Genomic DNA, 24022 nt, shown 5'->3' with positions numbered 1-24022 from the left:
AAACAAGACACTCATTCTCTCACAGTTCTGGAGGCCGGAAGTCCAGAATCAAGGTGTCGGCAGGGCCGTGCTCTCTCTGGAGGCCCCAGGGTCTCCTAGGGGAGGAACCTTTCCTGACTATTCCAGTTCCTGGTATTGCCGGCACTCCTTGGCTTGTAGACACATCACTCCACCTCTGCTGTCACAGGGCCTTCTCCCCTCTGTGTGTGTCTGAGTCTCTCCTAAGGACACCAGTCACTGGATAGGGGCCCACCCTAACCCAGTATGACCTCACCCTCACTAACCACATCTGCAGAGACCTTATTTCCAAAAAAGACCATATTCTGAGGTTCCAGGTAGATGTGAATTTTGAGGGGATGCTATTCAACCTTGCACAGGGAAGGAGAACCCCTCAGTTCAGTGGAGTTAAGAATAAGATTTTATTTCAAACCCGAGCGCATCACAGACTTCCCACCCGGTTGGACAGAAGTGAGGGGGGAGGGGGCACAAACACGCCCTGAACACCTGTCATGCACCTGCATTCTCCAGGCCACCTTCTGAGGCCGGGTTACCCCACATGCACCAGGCCTCTCCTCAGGGCCTTTGCACGTCCCCCTCCTGCAGCATCCTTCATCCAGACCCTACCACGGCTCCTCTCCTCACTTCACTGGGTCTCTGCTCAGACATCGCCCCCTCCAGACACCAGTCAGATGCCTCTGCTAACCACCCGGCTCCCCACTGGCACGTCCTCACTCCTGTCTTGACTCATCTCCTCAGGCCACGCCCACTGGCTGCTGTATCACTCAGCGAGTGTCTGTTTCCCTGAAACCAGAAACTTGGTTTAGGCCACTGCTCTGTGCACAGTGCCTCGACCTGGCCAGGAGCACAAAAGGCGTTTATCTAGAATGAATGAACAAACAACCAACGCCCATCGTTAGGTGGGGGAATGGGAGGCTTGGTGGGGTTGGAGCTCCTGACCCCGGTCACCCAGCACGGTGCGGATCAGCAGTGGGTCTGCACTGCCCCAGCGGCGCGTCCTCCTGGCCAGGTCACTGCTGTGCCGCCGCCTGGATCACTGCCCTCACCTCTCCCGGCCCTGGCTGGCAGCTCCCTCCCTCCCTGCAGGCTGTACCCAGTGAAGACTCAGAGTCCCGGCCAGGATGCTCTGAGAGCTGGGACCAGGTGCTGGCCTCACCCTGAACTCTAATTCCAAGCCCATAACCTCACCCCCTCCCCCTGAGGCTGGACCTGAGCAACCCTCCAGACTGACACTGATACCATCGGCCTCCCTCCCTCCTTCCCCTCCAGGAGACCATCCCAAGCACCTGCCCTCTCCCACGCAAGACAGGTGAGTCACCGTGAGACACGGCACACAAGTGTCAGATCCAGTGGGAAGATCCCACCACGTGCCACTAGGGCTGCCCTGGCCACAGATAACCAGACTCTTCTGGTTCTTGGGGCCCCTTCTAAGCCCACAAGTAAAGGGGGACAGGCAGAAAGCGGTCTGTTGAAACCTTACTGTGCGGTGAAATGGTGGTACACGGGAGACGTTCATTACAATGAACAGCAACAAGCAGCATTTCCTGAGCACCTCGTCCAGGCCACGCCCTGTGCTCAGTGCTTTACCTGCATCGTTTCGTAGGCTCCTCCCAACCCCATGACACAGGTACTGGTAAGTAGTCCTGCTTGATAAATGACCAACCTGAGGCTCTGAAAGAAACTGAATTGCCGAGGATTGAATGAGATCAGGCAACTCCAAAAGCTGTGCTCTTAACAGCTACGCTCAAATCAAACGAGGGCTAACTGGCAGACACTGGGACGTGCGGCAAACTTTACTGGGCACTTAATACGGGCTAGCCCTCTTCTTTTGTAAAACTCAGAACAGGAGGTACTTATTAGGCCTATTTTCTAGATGGGGACAATTGAGGCTCAAGGAGGATTAACAGTCACGAGGCTGAAGCGGGATCTGAACCCCGCTGACTCTCATCTACCTTTGCTTCATGACTCCAGGACAGGGATCTTGGGTCACGCTAAGGTAGAATTCCTAATGGTGAGTCTCCTGAGACAGAGAAGCAGGGCTGCCTCGTGAAGTGGTTGAGTTCCCTGTCGCTGCAGGGGACAGACAGGGGAATCACAGCATCTGGCATGTAGCAGGTGCTCAATGAACAAAAAGAATTAATAAGTGAGAGCACACGGACTTCCTGTGCCCATCAAGGGCGGGTAAACATGGCCATTGGGAGCTTCCTTCCAATCCCGCGAGGATTCCCTGAGATGGATTCCTGAACTGATGAGGTTAATAAGAATAAGCACGTTTCCTGCTCTTAGAAACTGAAGAGATTGCATTCCTGGAAAGGTCCTGGCTGGAGGACAGCCCTTGGCGTGAGGTAGAGGCCAGGTGAGCAGGTCCTAGTGGAAGGGGCAGCCAGGGCAGAACTGACCAAGGCCCCGCTCCAGAAGGGAGAATGTCCCTCACAGCCTGCATGTCTGCCCCCTTCCCTGAACTTCACCTTCCAGGAGCCTCTGCTGCCTCTTCCCAACACTGGGATTCCAGGAAGTTTCTGGGTTGCCCAGAACCACCTGCATACCTAGAAGCCTATTTTGGGGCCAAAATGCGTCAATGAATGACATCCCTAGGGCACTGAGAACCAACCGATGAGCGGGGCGGGGACTGGAGGAGAAAGGAAGGTGAGGATGCTGCAAGGAGGGGCTGTGATTGGTCCCTGAACTGACCAATCGAGAAAGCCCTAAATGTGAGCCAGGGGAAGGCAGCTGAAGCCGGGCAGCCCTGAGTTAGTCTGAGAGGGAGGTGTCAGGGCTGGGAGAGGGCGCAAAAGGCCAGAGGGGACACTGAGGCAATCTGCATGGCTTCACGTTCCCATGGCTTCATGGGAAGTTCTGCCTGTTAAGTGGAGCTTTCAGAGCTGGTACTGGGGGGGTGGTGGTGGGGGGTTGATTTCTAGACGGGAATTTGCAGCCATGTCTATTTCCATTTTTTCCCCCCTTCCCAATGGCTTCCAGGCATGTGACTCATGCACCACGCATGCAGCACCCATGGCAGAGGTTAAGGGGGCTGGGGCTCTGGAACCAGATGCCTGGCTTCACTTCCCAGCAGTGCCACTAACTACCGCGTGACTCTGGGCCCTGGCTGCCAGATAAACTACAGGTCACCCAGTTAAATGTGAATTTCAGATAAACAAGGAACTTTTTTTTTTTTAAGTATAAGTAGGTCCCATGCAACATCTGGGACATAGATTAAAAAAAGAACAGTTTTTTCATGTATGTGAAATTCAAATGTTAACAGGGCATCCTGTAACTTTATTGGCTAAATCTGGCAACCCTACACAGCCTCGGGAACTATTTCAACTTCTCTGTACTTCACCCTTCTCATCTCGAAGTGGGGATTAGGAAGAAGATGAAGTTGATGCTAGCTTACTCACTCAGTCAGCATGTGCCCGGTACATGGTAAACCCTCCACGAACGGAACAACTACTATTCATGGCCATGGCTGCTGGGGTAGTTAGTGATCCCTCCTGCCGGCTAAGAGCAGCCTGAATGGGGAGAGCCTTGTTTAACTTTGTAGTACAATTGCTCCAAACCCTGGGACTTGTCCACGGACACCCTCAATCCATACTTAAACAATGAATGTCCGTCCCCCACCCCTACCCGCCAAGGCTTACACGAGTTCATTCACGGAACGACACCTACAGTCCTACCTGATCGAGATATTTCTTCCACACGGGTTCTGTGTTACCAGCGACAAACTCATTCCAGCCATGGACCAGCCGGCGCTGTGTCACCGAGAACTCTGACAGCCCGTTCTGTAGATCCACCTGGAGGGAGAAGGATGGGCCGGTAAGGATGAAGGAGCCCAAGTGACAGGATTCCCACTCTGGAAGGCAGCTGCTTCCATGATGATCAAGGAAAATGGGCTGTCCACAGAGGAGGGGGCACCAGTTCAAAGACACCGAGCAAAGAGGGGCAGAGAGAGGAGGAAACCCAGAGTCCAATTCTTTGTCAGTTAGGCCGCACTCTGCCCTCCAGATACTGCAGAAAAGACAGCCTTGGGCCTACATTTCAAGGAGTGCAACTGTAGTATGGACACCTGGAGATGCAGGAACACTTACGTTTCATCTTTAGAAAAATGGGCGAGCCTGGGAATGTAAAATGGTGCAGCTGCCGTAGGAAACGTGGAAGTACCTCAAAAAATTAAAAACAGGGCTTCCCTGGTGGGGCAGTGGTTGAGAGTCCGCCTGCCGATGCAGGGGACGCGGGTTCGTGACCCGGTCCGGGAAGATCCCACACGCCGCGGAGCGGCTGGGCCCGTGAGCCACGGCCGCTGAGCCTGCGCGTCCGGAGCCTGTGCTCCGCAACGGGAGAGGCCACAGCAGTGAGATGCCCGCGTACCGCAAAAAAAAAAAAAAAAAAATTAAAAATAGAACCATCATATAATCCAGCAATTCCATTTCTGGGTGTGTATACCCAGAGAACTGGAAGCCCATCTCAGAGAGATATTTGTCCACCCATGTTCATAGCAGCATAACATACAAGAGCCAGAGGTGGAAGCAACCCAGTGTCCACCAGTGCACGACTGGATAAGCAAAACGTGGTGAGGACACACACGCACACACACACACACACACCATCTGTGCTCAGTTATCTAAGTAAAGATAATTAAAAACATAAAGCAAGCAAAGTCCTTCAGCCTCAGAGGGCAGCCTCATGGAACGGAAATGGTTTTTTGGTTTGGGTTTTGTCTTGTACTGGCCAGGAATTCAAACTCGCTGGAGAAACTGCTGAGATCTGTTTTCGGTCACTGGAAACACCATGGATTAGAAAAGACGAAGGGTGTGCACAGCACATGGTGAAGAGTTTGAGCTTTGATGTCAGAACACCTGGACTCAACTCTGGCTGTGCTGCTGTGGAACCGTGTGGGTCCCCTGAGACATCCTCTGTCTTCCACCAACAGGTACACAGAGAGCTGGGAGGATCCTGGCTGCTAGGAAGGGCCTGGATGATCAGCGCCACTGCCATTAACGGGGCTGCCATTCCTGGTGGAAATCAGAATGGTTCGACAGCGATAGTATTTTCTAGCAGTGATGATAAAAATGTACTATAGCACAGAATTCTAAAGCCCCTTTCGGGACTCTGTATTGCTTTCTTCTTAATCTAAAAACCCTACCGCACCTGGCATCAGACACAAATTCAATTCTTACATAAAAGGCTTTGGCCAGATCCTCTCTGTGGCATTTGCTTGCTTCCTTGGCGGGCAGAGCGACCACCGTCTTCTCTTTCTCGATGGCTTTCAACTCATTTTGTCCATCAATCTGTGAAACAAAGCAGGGCTGCTATTAGGCACACAGGTTTTGTACTGATACGTCTTTTTACAGTATAACAGACAAAGAGAAAGTGTGCAGGTCTTAACTGTACAGCTCGAATTTTCACAAACTGACCCATATAACCAGCCTCCAAATCAAGAAACAGACATTACCAGCCCCCAGGAGATTTGTCTTGCTGGGGTTTGAACTCTGTGTAAATGGTAACATGCGACACATATGCTTTCGACACAAGGTTATTAGTGAGATTCATGCCTGACGTGTGTAGTGATGGTTCGCTAATTTTCATGGCTGCGTAATATACCGCCAAATGACTATAGCACAATTTATTTATCTGTTCTACTGCTGCTGGATTGTTTCCAGTTGTTGGCTATTACAGATGCAAGCACCGGAACTCACAAAGCGGACGGAACAAGGCAACAATTCACAGGCTGAGAACCCTGGACCTTGAATGTCTGGGATTCTCAGTTAAGTTGGCCCCATACTACAGAGAGTGCCCCCTGATGGTGACTGGTGATATCACAGCCTGTTCTAGGAGTTGTCTGCAATAACCTAAGAAGAGGGGGGAACCTGGCCAAGGTATGGGTGTCTAGCAGGTCTGGGAGGAAGCCACCTGAAACACCTGAAGGGTGTGGGAGGACACAGTAACACAGAGGAGACCTCATAATTAGGAAAACGCTGAGTATTTTTGCAAAATTATTCCTAGTATTCTGACCCCTAGAACATGATAACCATCTTTTCCTTTTCCACCAGGTAGTCTGGCACTGGGAAGGAGGAAGGGGAGAGGCATTGGCTAACCTCTTCCTTCAGCTGGAACAGAGACGGTAAATTCCTCTGTTACTTCTTGCCATCCCCCACCCCCCGCCCCCATCTCCCAAACGCCTTGTTTGCTTAGAAATGCATTGCTAACCACACCCACTTCCGGGGGGGGGGGTGCTTCTCACCGTGCCAGGGACCAGGAAGCAACCAATATTACACAGATCACTCGACAGACTCTCTCTTCTTAAGTCAAGCTTACTTTCTTCACTGTGCAAGATTCACTTCCCAGAGGAATGCACAGCACAGCCGAGACAGGATGTTTTTTCTGCTCTCAAGACCTGGTTCAGTCGTACCTAATCAAGTGCTCAATCCTAGATCACACTGCAGATGGACACAGTCCTGGGGTTACAGGACCTGCCTGCCTGGTGTTCTCCAGCTGACCATTTCTGTCTGGCATGACCACACCCAACTCACTTTTTATGCAGCATCTCAAGCGACCCTGAAGGTATAAATCTAGCCCCCTCCTCTACCTTCTGCTCTCTGTCTCTTTCTGTCTGTCTGTCTCTCTCACACACACACCATGCTGGAAACATCTGGATAGACTTCAGTTACAGGGCAGTACCCAACTGTCTCCAATATGGCTGCAGCAGACCCCGCCTCACATCCACCCTCCATGCTCTCCTGGCCTTGGGTGGGGCAGCAGCATACTAGCTAAAACATCCACTGCCCACTGGAGGAGTCCTGTGTCCCCCAGGAGTGGACTGCTCCAGTGCCCCTGCAGAAGATGGCACACTTTCCCGACTGCCAAACCAAACTTTAAATCCAGGGTTCTCGACCAAGGGCAGTTTTGCCTCCTGGGGGACTTTGCCAGGGTCTGGAGACATGTTTGGTTGTCATGATGGGGGTCAGGGGTGCTACTGGCATCTAGTGGGTAGAGGTCACATGTGCTGCCACGCATCCTACAAGGAATGACCTGGAAAAGAAACGTCCATACAGCTGAGGGCGAGAAGACCTGCTTTAGAAATAGATGATGGGGGACTTCCCTGGCGGTCCAGTGGTTAAGACTCCACGCTCCCAATGCAGGGGGCCCGGGTTCGATCCCTGGCCAGGGAACTAGATCCCGCGTGCTGCAACTAAGAGCACACATACTGCAACTAAAAGATCCCCCACACGGCAACAAAGATCCCGTGTGCCTCAACTAAGACCCAGCACAGCCAAATAAATAAACATTTTAAACAATAAATATTTAATAAATAATAAAGATTAAATAAAAACATTTTTTTGAAGAAAGAAATAGGTGGTGTTCCTGGCCTGATGTCTTCCCAGACCAGCTGGGTTACCCTGCTCTACCCTCTCGGCACCCTGGAGGTCTCCTTGACGGCACTTACACAACTTTCATTTGCAACATGACCAGCAAGCGATTATCACTCAGATGCCTCCATCTGCTCATGAAGCAGCCCCTCCAGAAGGCGGGACCAGGGCCTGGTACCCAGGGGCTGCTCCGCGAGCGTTTGCCAGTCAGAGCGCAGGACACCGAGCCAAGTGCACGGGCACTTAGCGCCACGGTGTGGACGACCGGCTACGCACTCTCGGCCACAAGCCTCATTTCACCCTCATTGTCAGCACTGCCCAGGAGACAGTCCAGCTCCGCTGGCCAGCATGTCACCTCGGGCAAGTGATGACCTCTCTGATCATAATTTCCTCATCTGCAAAATGGGGATGATGATGGCTAGCCACCTCGTCCCGCTTTTTTGGAATCAAGCAAGTGTGTGCCTGTACAGGGCTTGACACAGTCCAGACTCACCACGAACGCCGAGTAAATGCTGGCCTGGTACCTGTCTCAGGAACCAGGCCTCCGACACTTGGTTGGAATGACAATGACGGTGACATCACTCGGGTGGCTCAGCCACGTTCAGACAACTCAAGAGCAGGAAGACGCACAGAGCGACAGAAGGGGCACGGAGGTTGGAATCACACAGACCTGGGTTCAAATCCCTCTCTGTCACTGACCAGCCCTGTAACCAGGGAGGATCATCTGTCCCAGGTAGTTCTGAAGATTTAAGAAAACCCAACTCCGTAACTGTGCCTTGCACGTGGCAGGTGCCTTCAGTAAATATTTCACAAACGACCAGCAGCCTAAAGAACCAGAGGGATTTAGGAGGTGTGGTGACCCCAGCACTGGAGGAGCTTCTCTCTGGGACTTTGTCTCTTTGGAGATGATATTCCCTGATGTTCTCTCAGAGGCCGAGGCTTCTACAAGTGGCTCTGGAAGATACATAAATATTTAAATCTGTGTGGTTTTGTTTTATTTTAAAATTTTTATTCATTTTTTGAATCTGTGTGCTTTTATTATTTTTTTTTAATTTATTTTATTTTTGGCTGGGCTGGGACTTCCTTGTTGTGTGCGGGCTCTGCCAACTTGCAGAGAGCGGGGGCTACTCTTCGTTGCGGTGCGCGGGCTTCTCATTGAGGTGGCTTCCCTTGTTGCAGAGCACGGGCTTCAGTAGTTGTGGTGTGCGCAGGCTCACTAGTTGTGGCACGTGGGCTCAGTAGTTGTGGCTCATGGGCTCTAGAGCGCAGGCTCAGTAGTTGTGGTGCACGGGCTTAGTTGCTCTGTGGCATGTGGGATCTTCCCGGACCAGGGCTTGAATCCATGTCCCCCGCAGTGGCAGGCGGATTCTTAACCACTGCGCCACCAGGGAAGTCCCAAATCTGTGTGTTTTTAATCAACACTGAAAGTACAGGCAGAAAAATTGTGAATTCTATTTTTTAAAAATCTTTGATTTGCATTTGATGCTAGGCTCAAATAATTACTCTATATTTCAATTTTTAAAAAAAGAGATCAGGAAACTTATCAGTTAGAATGGGCGTCATCAGAAAATCTACAAACAGGGCTTCCCTGGTGGTGCAGTGGTTGAGAGTCCGCCTGCTGATGCAGGGGACACGGGTTCGTGCCCCGGTCCGGGAAGATCCCACATGCTGTGGAGCGGCTGGGCCCGTGAGCCATGGCCGCTGAGCCTGCGTGTCCGGAGACTGTGCTCCGCAACGGGAGAGGCCACAGCAGTGAGAGGCCTGCGCACCGCAAAAAAAAAGAAAGTCTACAAACAACAAATGCTGGAGAGGGTGTGGAGAAAAGGGAACCCTCTTGCACTGCTGGTGGGAATGTAAACTGATACAGCCACTATGGAGAACAGTATGGAGGTTCCTTAAAAAACTAAAAATAGAATCACCATATGATCCAGCAATCCCACTACTGGGCGTATACCCAGAGAAAACCGTAATTTAAAAAGACACATGCACTCCAATGTTCATTGCAGCACTATTTACAATAGCCAGGACATGGAAGCAACCTAAATGCCCATTGACAGACGAATGGATAAAGAAGTTGTGGTACATATATACAATGGAATATTACGCAGCTATAAAAAGGAACGAAATTGGGTCATTTGTTGAGACGTGGATGGATCTAGAGACTGTCATACAGAGTGAAGTAAGTCAGAAAGAGAAAAACAAATATCGTATATTAATGCATGTATGTGAAATCTAGAAAAATGGTACAGATGAACCAGTTTGTAGGGCAGAAATTGAGACACAGATCTAGAGAACAAAGGAATGGACACCAAGGGGGGAAGCGGCGGGCGGGTGGTGGTGGTGGTGGGATGAATTGGGCGATTGGGATTGACATGTATACACTGATATATCTAAAATGGATGACTAATAAAACCTGCTGTATAAAAAATTAAATGAAATAAAATTTAAAAAAAAACAAAAAAACGAATACTAAACTTTCTTTGGGTTATTTGTATGGAAATATGTTAATATAAATGTTTCAGAAAAAAAAAGATCCATCAAGAGATAAATGGGTAAGCAAAGTGTGGTCTAGCCACACAATGGAATATTATTCAACCTGAAAAAGGAAGGGAATTCTGACACCTACCACATCATGGATGAAGCTTGAGGACATTATGCTAAGTGAAATACGCCAGTTACAAAAGGACAAATACTGTGATGATACCACTTATGTGTGGTACCCACGATAGAGAAATTCAGAGACAGGAGGTAGAATGGTGGTTACCAGCAGCTGGGGAGGAAGTAGCGGGTTTTTTGTTTGTTTGTTTTGTTTTGTTTTTGGCCACGTCGCTGAGCTTGCGGGATCTCAGTTCCCCGACCAGGGATTGAATCTGGGCCACGGCGGTGAAAGCACCAAGTCCTAACCACTGGACCTCCAGGGAAGTCCCGGGAGTTAGTGTTTAATGGGGACAGAGTTTCAGTGGGAGAAGTTGAAAAAGTTCTGGAGACGGACGGTGGTGATGATTGGAGGACCACGTGAATGTACTTAATGCCACTGAACCATGCACTTAAAAACAGTTAAGATGGTGAATGTTATGTACATTTTACCACACACACACAAAATCCACAACAAGGAAAAAAAAAAAGGATCAAAGGAATCCACTCCCTCTGCCTTTGTGGGTCACGATTAGCAGGAGTTTCCACCATTTCTCAGGAACTCCCAGTTTGTCCGAGCGCATGTCCCTGGGAACCAGCCAAGTGGCTGAAAGAGGCTTGGGTGTGTAAGGGGAGGGGCCGGGAAAGGCAGCCTGGAGGGGGAGGGTCCACATTCCAGCTGTGTACTGTGACCATGACTGTGGGGACAGAGTCTGAGCCCAAAGTGGGAGGGCACCTGGCTTCCAACTGTGTTCTCTGAGTGAAAGCCATTGACACACTCCCAGGTATGTGAACAAGAGAACAGAAAATAGGGACTCAAATAACTACATGTTCGAGAACGTTCACAGCAGCTCAAAGGCCCATCAACGGATGATGGATGAACGAGATGTGCTCTCTCCACACTATGGAATATTATTCAGCCTCAAAAAGGAATGAAGCGCTGATGGATGCTATGCTCTGGGCTGAACTGTGTCCTTTCAAAAAAGATACCTTGATATGGAAGCAACCTAAGTGCCCAGTAATAGATGAACAGATAAAGAAGATGCAGTGTATATATAGGTGTGTGTGTGTATATATATGTAAACGCACACACACACACACACACACACTCACACAATGGAATATTACTCAACCATAAAAAAGAACGAAACCTTGCCATTTGCAACAGCATGGATGGACCTAGAGCATATCATGCTCAGTGAAATAAGTCAGACAGAGAAAGACAAATACTGTAGGATACCACTTATATGTGGACTCTAAAAAACAAATGAACAAGCATCACAAAACAGAAACAGAGTTACAGACGCTGAAAACAAACAAGTGGTTGTCAGAGGGAAGAGGGGTGGTGGGAGGAGAGAAATAGGTGAGGGAGATTAAGAGGTACAAATTTTACAAACTGCAAAATAAACGTGTCGCAGGTATGAAATCGACAGTGTGAGAGGGACACATGCAATTATTAAGTAATATCTTCGTATGGTGACAGATTGTTACTAGACATCCTGGTGATCATTTTGAAATATACAGAAATATTGAATCACTATGTTGTACACCAGGAACTAACATAGTGTCACAGGTCAATTAAACTTCAAAAAACAAAATTTGGGGCTTCCCTGGTGGCGCAGTGGTTGAGAGTCCGCCTGCCGATGCAGGGGACGCGGGTTCGTGCCCCGGTCCGGGAAGATCCCACGTGCCGCGGAGCGGCTGGGCCTGTGAGCCATGGCCGCTGAGCCTGCGCGTCCGGAGCCTGTGCTCCGCAACGGGAGAGGCCACAGCAGTGAGAGGCCCGCGTACCGCCAAAAAAAAAAAAATTTGATCTCATAGAAAAAGAGATCAGATTTATGGTTACCAGAGGTGGGGAGGGTGAATTGGATGAAGGGGGTCAAAAGGCTCAAATTTCTAGTTATAAGATAAATAAGTACTAGGCATATAATGTACAAAATGATAAATATAACTAACAGTGCTGTATGTTATGTACAAAAGTTGTTAAGAGGGTAAGTCCTAAGAGTTCTCATCACAAGGAAAAAATATGAGATGGATGTTCGTTAAACTTACTGCAATAATCATTTCATGACGTGTGTAGGTCAAATCATTCTGCTGTACACCTTAAACTTAGTGCTGTATGTCAATTATATCTCAATAAATCTGGAAGGAGGGACTTCCCTGGTGGTCCAGTGGTAAAGAATCAGCCTTCCAATGCAGGGGACCAATCCCTGGTCCAGGAACTAAGATCCCACATGCCTCGGGGCAACTAAGCCCGTGTGCCACAACTACTGAGCTCTCGCGCCTCAACCAGAGAGCCTGCTTGCCGCAAACTACAGAGCCCACGTGTTCTGGAGCCCACGCGCCACAGCTACAGAGCCCATGCACCCTGGAGCCTGTGCGCCACAACTAGAGAGAGAAAACCCGCATGGCGCAACTACAGAGAAGCCCACACACCACAACACAAGATCCCACGTGGCTCAACGAAGATCCCGCGTGCCGCAACTAAGACCGATGCAGCCAAAAATAATAAAACAAATAAATAAATAATAAACAAATCTTAAAAAACATAAATCTGGAATGAAAAAGAAGCTACCTTCAAGTCATAACCCCCAGAACGTCAGAATGCGACCTCATTTAGAAACAGGGTCTTTACAGAGGTAACCAAGTGAGAATGAGGTCACTAGTGTGGGCCCTAATCGAATATGCCTGATGTTCTCATAAGAAGGAGTGCTCTGGACACAGGGACAGATCCACATGGCGGGAAGACGATGTGAAGACAGAGCAAGGAGCGATTCCTCTGCAAGCCCAGGACCTCAGGGATCGCCAGCAGGACTGGAAGCTAAGAGAAAGGCATGGGACAGGTTCTCCACTATAGCCGTTAGAGACAGCCAGGCCCTGCCAACACCATCATCTGGGACGTCTGGCCTCCAGAACCGTGAGAGAATAAATTTCTGTTGTTTGAAGCCACCATAATTTAGAGTGCTTTGTCTCAGGAGCCCTAGGGAATGATGACAATTCTCCAACACGGATGAACCTCGAAAATTTTGTGTTGAGTGAAGGAAGCCAAACACAAAAGCCACATATCACCTGATTCTGTTTTTAGGGGATGTCCAGAATAGGTAAATCCATAGAGACAGAAAGTAGATACATGGTTGCCAGGTGCCGGCAGCAGGGGGATGACTGGAGAGCAGCTGCTATGGGTGTGACGTTTCTTTTAGGGGTGACCAAAATGTTTGGAGCCCTCCACTGGGGGTTCCACTAGAAGCAGGGGTCACACGACATTAGGGATGCACTCGGTGCCACTGAATTGGTCACTTTAACGTGGGGAATTTTATGTTATGTGAATTTCATCTCAATAAATTTTATTTTTCAAAAAAAATTTTAAAAGCCACTTGGGGACTTCCCTGGTGGCGCAGTGGTTAAGAATCTGCCTGCCGATGCAGGGGACATGGGTTCGAGCCCTGGTCCGGGAAGATCCCACATGCTGCGGAGCAACTAAGCCCGTGCGCCACAACTACTGAGCCTGCGCTCTAGAGCCCGCGAGCCACAACTACTGAAGCCCGCGCGCCTAGAGCCCGTGCTCTGCAACGAGAAACCACCGCAATGAGAAGCCCGCGCACCGCAACAAAGAGTAGCCCCCGCTCGCCGCAGCTAGAGAAAGCCCGCGGGCAGCAATGAAGACAAAACGCAGCCAAAAAGAAATAAGTAAATTAAATTAAAAAAAGAAAATATTCCTTCTTTAAAAAATAAAAAGCCACTTAGACTTGAACTCCCTCCAAAACCTTGACCTGTGTCCCCAACTCGCTCCTGGGCCCCAACTGCGTCAGGTCTCAGACCTCCACCCCACCCCTGCGGGTCTCCAATCCCTCTGCCGCATTTCCGTGTGGTTTTCCCCGTACCCCTAACCTCCGTTCTGGGCTTCACGCTCGAGACCACACATTCACTCCTCTCTTTCCCCATGATCGAGCTTGGGAAGAAGCCATCTACACTTGCTGTCTCTGCTTTGTTAACGCCCATCCACTTCCCAACCCACTTCAGCCGGGGTCCCAGGTCCCTCCTGTGTTCCCAGGCTGCTAGGACAGGGCATCCGCAGGGGCTCACCCCGCCTTACTGCAGGGTTGCCATTCTCAGAAAGCAGAGCCCTCAGATGGGACTGGAATGTGGTCCCTGTTCCCACTGCCACGTGGGTGCTCTCGTGTGGCCCCCTCTACCCCTTAAGGACATGTGCTTTGTGGATTCTGCCGGGTTTGAATCGCGGCGTTTTCCTTCTGTAAAGACTGGCCCATCCTGACTCAGGTCAGGCACCCTCTGGGGCACCCCTGATTCTCCCTTCCTGTCCAGTCTGATTTGGGGGGCATCACCCCTCCTTTCTCCTTTGTGTCTTTTTTTTTTTTTTTTGCGGTATGCAGGCCTCTCACTGTTGTGGCCTCTCCCGTTGTGGAGCACAGGCCCTGGACGCGCAGGCTCAGCGGCCATGGCTCACGGGCCCAGCCGCTCCGCGGCACATGGGATCTTCCCGGACCGGGGCACGAACCTGTGTCCCCTGCATCGGCAGGCGGACTCTCAACCACTGCGCCACCAGGGAAGCCCCCTTTTTTTTTTACAAAGTTCTTTTTCACTAAGGTGAAATTCACATAACATAAAATGACCCATCTTGGAGTGAACAATTCAGGGAGATTCAGAACATTCTCAGTGTTGTGCAATCACCCCGTCTACCTAGTGGTAAGACATTGCCGTCACCCCAAAAGGAGACCTTGTACCATCATCAGTCTCACGCACACACACACACACCCAGCTCCTGGCAACCTCCAATCTGCCGTCTGCCTCCACAGATTCACCAATTCTACATATTTCATATGAATAGAATCATATACTATGTGACCTTCTGTGCCTCCACTGTGACCCCCGAAGGATCGTTTGCTCACAGAGGACAGACCCACACTGGTGATGGTGAGTGGGGTCTTCCCGAGACCCGAGGAAAGAGTCCGGAACATATGAACTTCTTAGGGCATTTTCACCAAGCAAGACAGGCCAGGGCTGATGCTACCTGACGGAGGCTTCCAAGGGAACCACAGAGGTAAACAGCATCGCTGAAAGATGAGCTGTGAGCTCACGGCAGAGCAAGCGACCACATGGCACCTGGGGGTGAACCGTCTCCTCTGAGCAGAGCCCGGCTTCCTCTGCGTCCCATCCAGCTCTGGTTCACCTCAAACACTTACTGAGTTAGACCCCAATGCTCGCTTCCCTCTTTAAAGGGTTCATGCAAACATTTATTTCTGCAACATATTTGCCCCAAACCTCCCCCGTGCCTCGATTTCCCCCTCTGCAAAGTGGGGGTTATAACAGCAGGGATTCCATAAGCTGCCGTGAGGTAACAGGAAACCAGGGACTCGGAGCCCCGAGTTCAGGGTCTGGCACCCGGGAAGCATAAGCGAACCTAAGCAATGGGGTGATGAACAGGGACAACAGAGGGCAGGGATGTCCTCATCCTCCAGCAGCTCCAAGAACACGGTAGGGGAGGGGGTTCCTAATAGGGCCGCCAGAATAAGCAAAAAAGAAAAAAAGAAAAAAAGTGCAGGATGTCCAGTTACTTCCGAACTCCAGATAAACAATGGATCATCTTTCAGTATATGTGCTTGGCAGACACTGCATAGAACTCACGTATACTAAAAAGCGATTCGCTGTTTATCTGAAAGTCAAATGCAGCTGGACGTCCTCTGCGGATGTGGCAACACCAGGAAGGAACAAGCCAAGAGATGCCCGTGACCCGTGCGGCAATACCGTGACGGGGACACCTCGCCCTACGAAGGAGCCACGGGGCCCCGGTTCAGAGTGCGGGCACTCAGGAATCGCGAGAAAACAGCCTTGAAGAAGGTGCAGGAGAGAGCTCCCATGGAGCAGAGGGGGCCTTCAGGTGGAAAGGCCACCAGGAAGAGCCAGCAAGTGGCCCACTTGGGAGTGAGAGTCCGCCTGCCGATGCAGGGGACGCGGGTTCGTGCCCCGGTCCGGGAAGATCCCACATGCCGCGGAGCGGCTGGGCCCGTGAGCCATGGCCGCTGAGCCTGCGCGTCCGGAGCCTGTGCTCCACAACGGGAGAGGCCACAACAGTGAGGGGCCCGCGTACCGAAAAAAAAACAAACAACAACCCTATGATAAGCCATAATGGAAAAGAATATGAAAAAGAATGTGTGTGTGTGTGTGTATATGTGTGTGTGTGTATATGTGTGTGTATAAGTGTATATGTATATGTGTGTGTATAAGTGTGTATATGTGTATATGTATATATATATACACACACACACTTATATATATATATAACTGAATCACTTTGCTGTACAGTAGAAATTAACACAACATTGTAACTCAACTATACTTCAATAAAAGAAATTTTAGGACAAGTAGGAACAAAAGAAACCACCGAAGTACTAGAAGAAACTATGGGCTACATTTCAAAAACATCTCGGAGTAAGAAAGGGCGTTCTGAGTGCCAGATGAAGCCAGACGCGAAACTATGGGCTACATTTCAAAAACATCTCGGAGTAAGAAAGGGCGTTCTGAGTGCCAGATGAAGCCAGACGCCAGGAAGGAAAAGGCTGATAAAATCACTACGTAGAACCGGGTTGTCTTCTGCAAGAAGCACCGCACGCTAAGTCCCGAGGTAAAGACCACACTGTGGAACGTATCTGTAGCTTAGAACACCGATGAAAAACAACTCCCCAAACAAGTGAAGGGCTCTTACTTATGAAGAAGGGAAAAAACTAGCAGCTTATGTTTTTCAAAAGTGGGCAAAAGGGGGGCTTCCCTGGTGGCGCAGTGGTTGAGAGTCCGCCTGCCGATGCAGGGGACGCGGGTTCGTGGCCCGGTCCGGGAAGATCCCACATGCCGCAGAGCGGCTGGGCCCGTGAGCCATGGCTGCTGAGCCTGCGTGTCCGGAGCCTGTGCTCTGCAACGGGAGAGGCCACAGCAGTGAGAGGCCCGCGTACCGCAAAAAAAAGGGGCAAAGGACATAAACAAAGAGTTCACAGAAAGGGAATAATGATGAATAACTTTGAAACATGAAAGGATCATCAAACTCATTTAAAATCAGAGATTCGCATTCAAGAGACTCCAGTACACCCACCGCCACCTATCTGATAGGTAAGGTTCCAGAAATTTGTAACAGGAGAGCTGGTGCCAGGGGGTGGGGAATGGAGCCTTTCATCCGAGGCCGGGAGGGGCAGGTGAATCCAGATAAGCCCCAGGGGAGGGCAGGTGGCAGCATCAAAGTTGAAAACGGACCTGCTCTACTCATACTGTTTGCAGATTTATTTACTGCAGAATGGCTTCTGTTCAAAGTCATCCATTGCAATATTGTTTATAATAACGAAGTACTAGAAACAACCCACGTGCTGCTAATAAAGGATTGGTTACATTAATTACGGTAGCACCACACCGTGAGACCCTTTGCTGCCACCCAAAGAGCACAAGCGTTTTTTTTTTCTTTACCTACATGGAAAATGTGAAATATATATGGCAGTATAACTTACACACAGTCCTGTACACAAATCCTGCGTGGGCCTAGACGCACTTCCGCGCATGTGTACAACAGAGTAACCCTACCAGGTGCCACGTGGAACCTCTCCGGCTCCCAAAAGGCTCCCTCGGGCCCTCTCCCGGTTGACAGCCCCCCAGAAGATGACCGACACTGGGGCTTCTATCAACGTGCATTTCTTCTGCCCGTTTGGGAACTCCACACAAAGGAAACCGTACACATGTACTCCTGTAACTGGCTGCTTAGCAAGACTCATCCAGCTTGTTCCATGGTCTGTAAGTCACTGTCTTTTGTTGCTGTGTAGTATTTCCAGGGTGCCGTCGCATGGATATGCACGATTCGTGTAACTCTTTGCATGTGGTTGGGTGTTCAGGCTGTGCCCAGTTTGGCCTCTTATACATAACACTGCTGGGACCACTGTGTGCACGTCTTTTAGCAGATAGAAGCCCCCGTTTCTCCTGGGCACAGACCTAGAAGTGGACCGCGGGGTCACAGGGTGGGTTTACGTGCTTTTACTGACAGTAGACGCTGCCCAACAGTTTTCCCAAGTAGTGGTACCATTAGCAATAGTTTGAGAAGAAAAAAAAAAGGTGCAGCATGTCATGAGCAATACGCTAGCCTATGTATAACCAGAAGGAGAAGAGGATGGATTTGCTAGTCTAATCAGGGCACACCTCCAGCAGAAGCCACAGAGACCGGGGGCTGGGTCGCCTTTGGGGCTGGGAACAGGGTGGTGGAAAACCGAGGCAGTGACAGACTCCTACTGGACCCACTTTTGTATCTTCTTAAATCTTGAACCACTCGTAAGAATTGCTGATTCCAAGGGGGAGAAACCAGTCCCGACCAAGCCTGGGGGCAGAGCTGGTGCAGGAGGGGAGGGGCTTCCTGGGAACAGGGATGCTTGGAGAATCAGACTGGGCCGGTGCTAACTTGGGAAGGACGGGCAGAGGCTGTGACCAGAGGGACCCATAAGGAGGCCGGTAGGGCTGGGCGCACACAGCAACAGGACGCTCAGATCCTGGGGCAAGAGTGATGTAATGAACTCAAAGGGCCTGCCCACTACTTTCTTTCTTTTTTCCTTTTCTTTTCCCTCTCTTTTTTTCCCCCTACTACTTGTGGGGCGGTGCGGGGGGAGGAACCCTAACTGCAGAAATTGGGTGGAGGCCCACGTCTCATTGATCTGGGCTCTGATTCTAGTTCCCTCAGCTACCAGCTGTGCAACTCTCAGCAACTCCCTTGACTTCCCTGAGTCTCAGTTTTCTCCTCTATAAAATGGGAATGATACCACACATGGAGCATTGCTGAGGCGGGGGTTCCTTATGTTGTTGGGGGTTGGGGTGCAGTGCAGTCAAGAGGCCAAGAGAGAAGACAGCAGAGCTAGGAGGTGGCCAATGGATTGGGGACCAATAGGTGGCTGGCAAGGTGAAGAGCCTGGTTACACACAGGGAGATTGGCAATAAGTAAATATACCAAAGATCCTGGCAGCTGGCACTCCCTGTTGGTGAAGGGACTTACAAATATATAAAGAGCTGGCACCAGCCCTGTGGTATTTATTGCATTGAACTCTATGATAAAATATACTAAAAATATGTATGTGTACACATACACACAGGTATAAAACTAAATATGGCTGCAACAGTGCACATGTACACACACACCTGCTGAGAAGGCCCAGAGGCCGTCATACCCCAAGAGCATGAACACACATCATACCAGATCTTGATTTCTAAAGACCATTCTTCCAGTGAAAAGAGAGCCAAGACTCCTGGGAGAAATGGCTGATTCCAGGGCTGGGGCAGGGAAGGTACCAAACGAGTCTGGAATTTCTTGGGATGCCAGAGAGCAGGCAAGTGCTCAAAGAATGATGGAAAAATGTCCAGAGGATGCAAAAGTCACCACGAGAAAAGGCTTCTACCGGCCAAAGAATGATGGAAAGATGTCCAGAGGATGCAAAAGTCACCACGAGAAAAGGCTTCTACCGGCCAAATCTGGGCAATCTGGGCATCAAAATAAAAAAAATTGATGGTAACCAATTTTAACCCACCTAATAGAATAGGAATTTGTGAGCTCATAACGATATGTGAATGAATACACAAAGAACGACGTGAAGAGGGGAAAGAGGCAGCTCTTCCTGATATCAGAACACAGGTAATAAATGAGGGAGGAATGATGAAATTGGAAAATTTCTGTTTAGCAAACATTATAAAAGTAATGGAAGATGGCCAACAAACACATGAAAAAATGCTCAATACCACTAATTGTTAGAAAAATGCAAATCAAAACTACAAGGAGGTATCACCTCACACCGGTCAGAATGGCCATTATCACAAAATCTACAAACAATAAATGCTGGAGAGGGTGTGGAGAAAAGGGAACCCTCCTACACTGTTGGTGGGAATGTAAATTGATACAGCCACTATGGAGAACAGTATGGAGGTTCCTTAAAAAACTAAAAATAGAACTACCATATATATGATCCAGCAATCCCACTCCTGGGCATACATCCAGAGAAAACCATAATTCAAAAAGACACATGCACCCCAGTGTTCATTGCAGCACTATTTACAATAGCCAGGACATGGAAACAACTTAAATGTCCATCAACAGAAGAATGGATAAAGAAGATGTGGTACATGTATACAATGGAATATTACTCAGCCATAAAAAGGAACGAAGTTGGGTCATCTGTAGAGACGTGGATGGACATAGAGACTGTCATACAGAGTGAAGTAAGCCAGAAAGAGAAAAACAAATATCGTGTAATAATATATATATGTGGAATCTGAAAAAAATGGTATAGACGATCTTATTTACAAAGCAGAAAGAGACACAGAGTGAACAAACATATAGATACCAAGGGGGAAGGGGGGGTGGGATGAATTGGGAGATTGGGATTGACACACATACACTATTGATACTACGTATAAAATAGATAACTAATGAGAACCTACTGTAGAGCACAGGAAACTCTACTCAATGCTCTGTGGTGACCTAAACGGGAAGGAAATCCAAAAAAGAGGGGATATATGTATAATTATAGCTGATTCGTTTTTGTTGTACAGTAGAAACTAACACAACATTGTAACGCAACTATACTCTAATAAAAATTTTAAAAATAAATAAATAAAAGTAATGGATTCAGGCAAGGATCACCAACAGAAAATGAGAAACAGGCTATTGACATAGCCTTAATGTGACTCGTCATAAAATACCAGTTGATTACAATGGGGAAACAGTAACTTTATAGAAGAGAAACCTGGCCAGTAGGAGTGGAGAATTCAAGCACAGAAATCAGGCAGACCCAGGTCCGAACTCCTGGGCAAGTTACTTCACTTTCCAAGGCTCAGATTCCTGCAGGGATTTTTGTAAGGATTCAAAGTAATGCGGTGCATCCACGCATGTTCAGTGGAACATTGTTCTAAAAATTAAAGAAGGGAAACTACCTAAATGCCCATCAGCTGGGGAGGGAGGTTAAATAAAAATGCCTACACGGGGGCTTCCCTGGTGGCACAGTGGTTGAGAGTCTGCCTGCCGATGCAGGGGACGCAGGTTCGTGCCCCGGTCCGGGAGGATCCCACATGCCGTGGAGCGGCTGGGCCCGCAAGCCATGGCCGCTGAGCTTGTGCGTCCGGAGCCTGTGCTCCGCAGCGGGAGAGGCCACGCGTACCGCAAAAAAAACAGTGAGAGGCCCGCGTACCGCAAAAAAAACAAGAACAAAAACAAAAACGCTTACACGGCCACTAGAAAAGAATGTGCTGCTACTTACAATAGCCAAGACATGGAAACAACCTAAATGTCCATCAACAGATGAACGGATAAAGAAGATCTGGTACATATATACAATGGAATATTACTCAGCCATAAAAAGGAATGAAACTGGGTCATTTGTAGAGACATGGATGGACCTAGAGACTGTCATACAGAGTGAAGTAAGCCAGAAAGAGAAAAACAAATATCATATATTAACACATATATGTGGAATCTAGAAAAATGGTACAGATGAACTGGTTTGCAGGGCAGAAACTGAGACACAGATGTAGAGAACAAATGTATGGACACCAAGGAGGGAAAGGTGGGGAGGGGGTGGTGGGATGAACTGGGAGATTGGGATTGACATGTATACACTAACATGTATAAAATAGATAACTAATAAAAAAAAGAATGAAATAATGTCATTTGCAAGCAACATGGATCGACCTAGAGATTATCATACTAAGCGAAGTAAGTCACAGAGAAAGACAAATACCGTATGATGTCACTTATATGTGCAGTCTAAAATACGGCACGAATGAACCTATCTACGAAACAGAAAGACTCACAGACATAGAGAACAGACTTGTGGTTGCCAAGGGCAAGGGGAGGGAGAGACGGAGGGGTGGAGAAGGGATGGAGTGGGAGTTTGGGATTAGCAGAGGCAAACTATTACATAATAGGACGGATAAACAACAAGGTCCTACTGTAGAGCACAGGGAACTACATTCAATACGCTGTGATAAACCATAATGGAAAAGAATATGAAAAAGAATACATAAGTGTATAACTGAATCACTCTGCTGTACAGAAGAAATTAACACAACATTGTAAATCAGCTATACTTCAATCACATTTAAAAAAGAAAAGAAAAGAATGTGTTTGATTGGGATGTATTGCAGGGATGTGGGGAGAGTGGAGGAGCTGCTGACGGTGTGTGCAGTAGGACCCTATGTATGTAAGAAAAAAAAAAGACTTATGTTGTTGTATATAAATAATAGTAACTACTGTGATCAGGTGCTGCCCTGAGTACTCCATGAGTACTGAATCATTCCACTCCGTAACAGATCTCTGATGTGTGTACACCTGACCCCACTGGAGAGAAAACAGAGGCACTGGAAATATTAAGAAATTTGCTTAACATCTTCCGCTGGCTGCGGAACTGGACTTTGCAGCCAGGTATCTGGTGCTGCAGACTCCAGTGTTCCTAACCATAGCCTCTCTAGAATTGCATAGAAAGGGGGCCAGGACCACCCAAGCAAACGGTAATCTGATTACTGCAAACTGATTAGCTGGCAAACGGTACCTCCCTCCTCCCCTCACCAAGAAGAAAGTTAAAGCAAAGAAGTGGGGCAGTGAAGGAGGAATCTCAGTCTCTGCAAACTTCTACTGTGGTTTATGAAAAAACAAACAAACAAAAACTAAGACAAGTTTCGAAAGGGAAAAGGACAAAGAGGGAGGCAAATAAAGAAAAAAAAACATGCAGCGTTCCTGGTTCATAAAAGACAGTTGAAAAATAGCAGCTAACGTTAGCCTAATTCAGTGGTCAATGAAGGCGAAACTGTCACTCAAATTTCAATATGCTGGTACTTGGGGGAGGGAGGGGCAGAGAGAGGGGCAGCCCAGTGGGTTGATTTCTGAAACTGGAGATGAGGTGCTGCTGAATGAGACCAGCGACCAGCAGGATCCCCCAGGCAGAGAGGTAACCTCCCAGATCAGAGGAGGGAGGCCATGTTCCAGGGCATGCATGACATGTGGCCCATGGAAACAATTAATATGAGAATATGTAGCTTAAGTGTAAATCTGTTCTCCAAGGCCCTGCCACCTCCTCCAGGAAGTCTCCCTGGATTGCAGCAGTAGCATCCCTACAGGTGACAGGCTGTATCCAACTCCTTTCTTACATGAACTGCTTTCCTTCATGGGACTTATCTCATTTTGTAATTATATGCTCACTATATAATTACTTGATGACTTACCCACCAGACTATAAGCTCCACTCAGTAGACGGGTGTTTTACTCACTGAAGGGGTCTGGCCTCAGGAGGACAGATGTCACAGGGATGGCGAAGCAATGGTTCTCAAACTCACTGAACATCAGAACCACCCGAGGGCTGGTTACAACTCAAGATTCCTGGGCCCCAGACCACATGTGAGGAAGAGCTGATCTAAAGAAGCCACAAAAGTATGTGAGGGTCAGAAGGCTGTGCGGAGCCTGAAAAGGAGGAAACCAGATGGCGAGAACTTTCCGGCATCTCCGACTACGGACCTCACACAAAGATGCCCACCAGGCCGGCTCGGCAGATGTGCTCAGGAGGGCGTGTGCTGCGTGCAACGGCCTGCCGGCGCTGACCTGAAATTCTGTCATTTTTCACGACGGGACCCCACACTTTCGTTTTGCAAAGTATGTAGCTGGTCCTGCCCTCACCACTGAGCACCTCCCTGGGCACAGAGCCGAGCACTCGACCCGAGGCCAGAGAACGAACAAGACAGTGATGATTCCTAATAAAACCCGTCGTCACGTTTTGAACTAGGCATTGTGCAGCGTTTTAAACCGTTCTCTCATTTATTTTGTTTTGTTTTTAAAACTTTTTGGCCGTGCCTCGTGGCATGCGGGATCTCAACTCCCTGACTAGGGATGGAACCCGTGCCCCCTGCAGTGGAAGCGCAGAGTCTTAACCACTGGACCGCCAGGGAAGTCCCTCTCATTTATCCTTGTTTTGTTACTATGGTCATACTCGTGTGAG

At 48.9% G+C, this 24022-nt stretch overlaps 1 protein-coding gene across 2 annotated transcripts in view; it reads right to left on the bottom strand.

The window, feature by feature from the left end:
• The window catches only part of ATP2C2 (ATPase secretory pathway Ca2+ transporting 2), a 73720-nt gene that overhangs the window by 42936 nt on the left and 6762 nt on the right, over positions 1-24022 (bottom strand). For both annotated transcript variants that reach the window (XM_024735812.1, XM_024735813.1), the window contains exons 2-3: positions 5193-5303; positions 3693-3809 (exon numbers count right to left, since the gene is read on the bottom strand). In XM_024735812.1, the coding sequence (XP_024591580.1) occupies positions 3693-3809; positions 5193-5303 (228 nt within the window). The remainder of the gene's footprint in view (positions 1-3692; positions 3810-5192; positions 5304-24022) is intronic.

The sequence above is a fragment of the Neophocaena asiaeorientalis genome, unplaced genomic scaffold, assembly GCF_003031525.2.
Source record: "Neophocaena asiaeorientalis asiaeorientalis breed wild unplaced genomic scaffold, Neophocaena_asiaeorientalis_V1.1 scaffold40, whole genome shotgun sequence".
NCBI lineage: Eukaryota > Metazoa > Chordata > Mammalia > Artiodactyla > Phocoenidae > Neophocaena > Neophocaena asiaeorientalis.
Note: the sequence above shows the minus strand (reverse complement) of the source record. Positions and strands in the feature narration are given on the sequence as shown.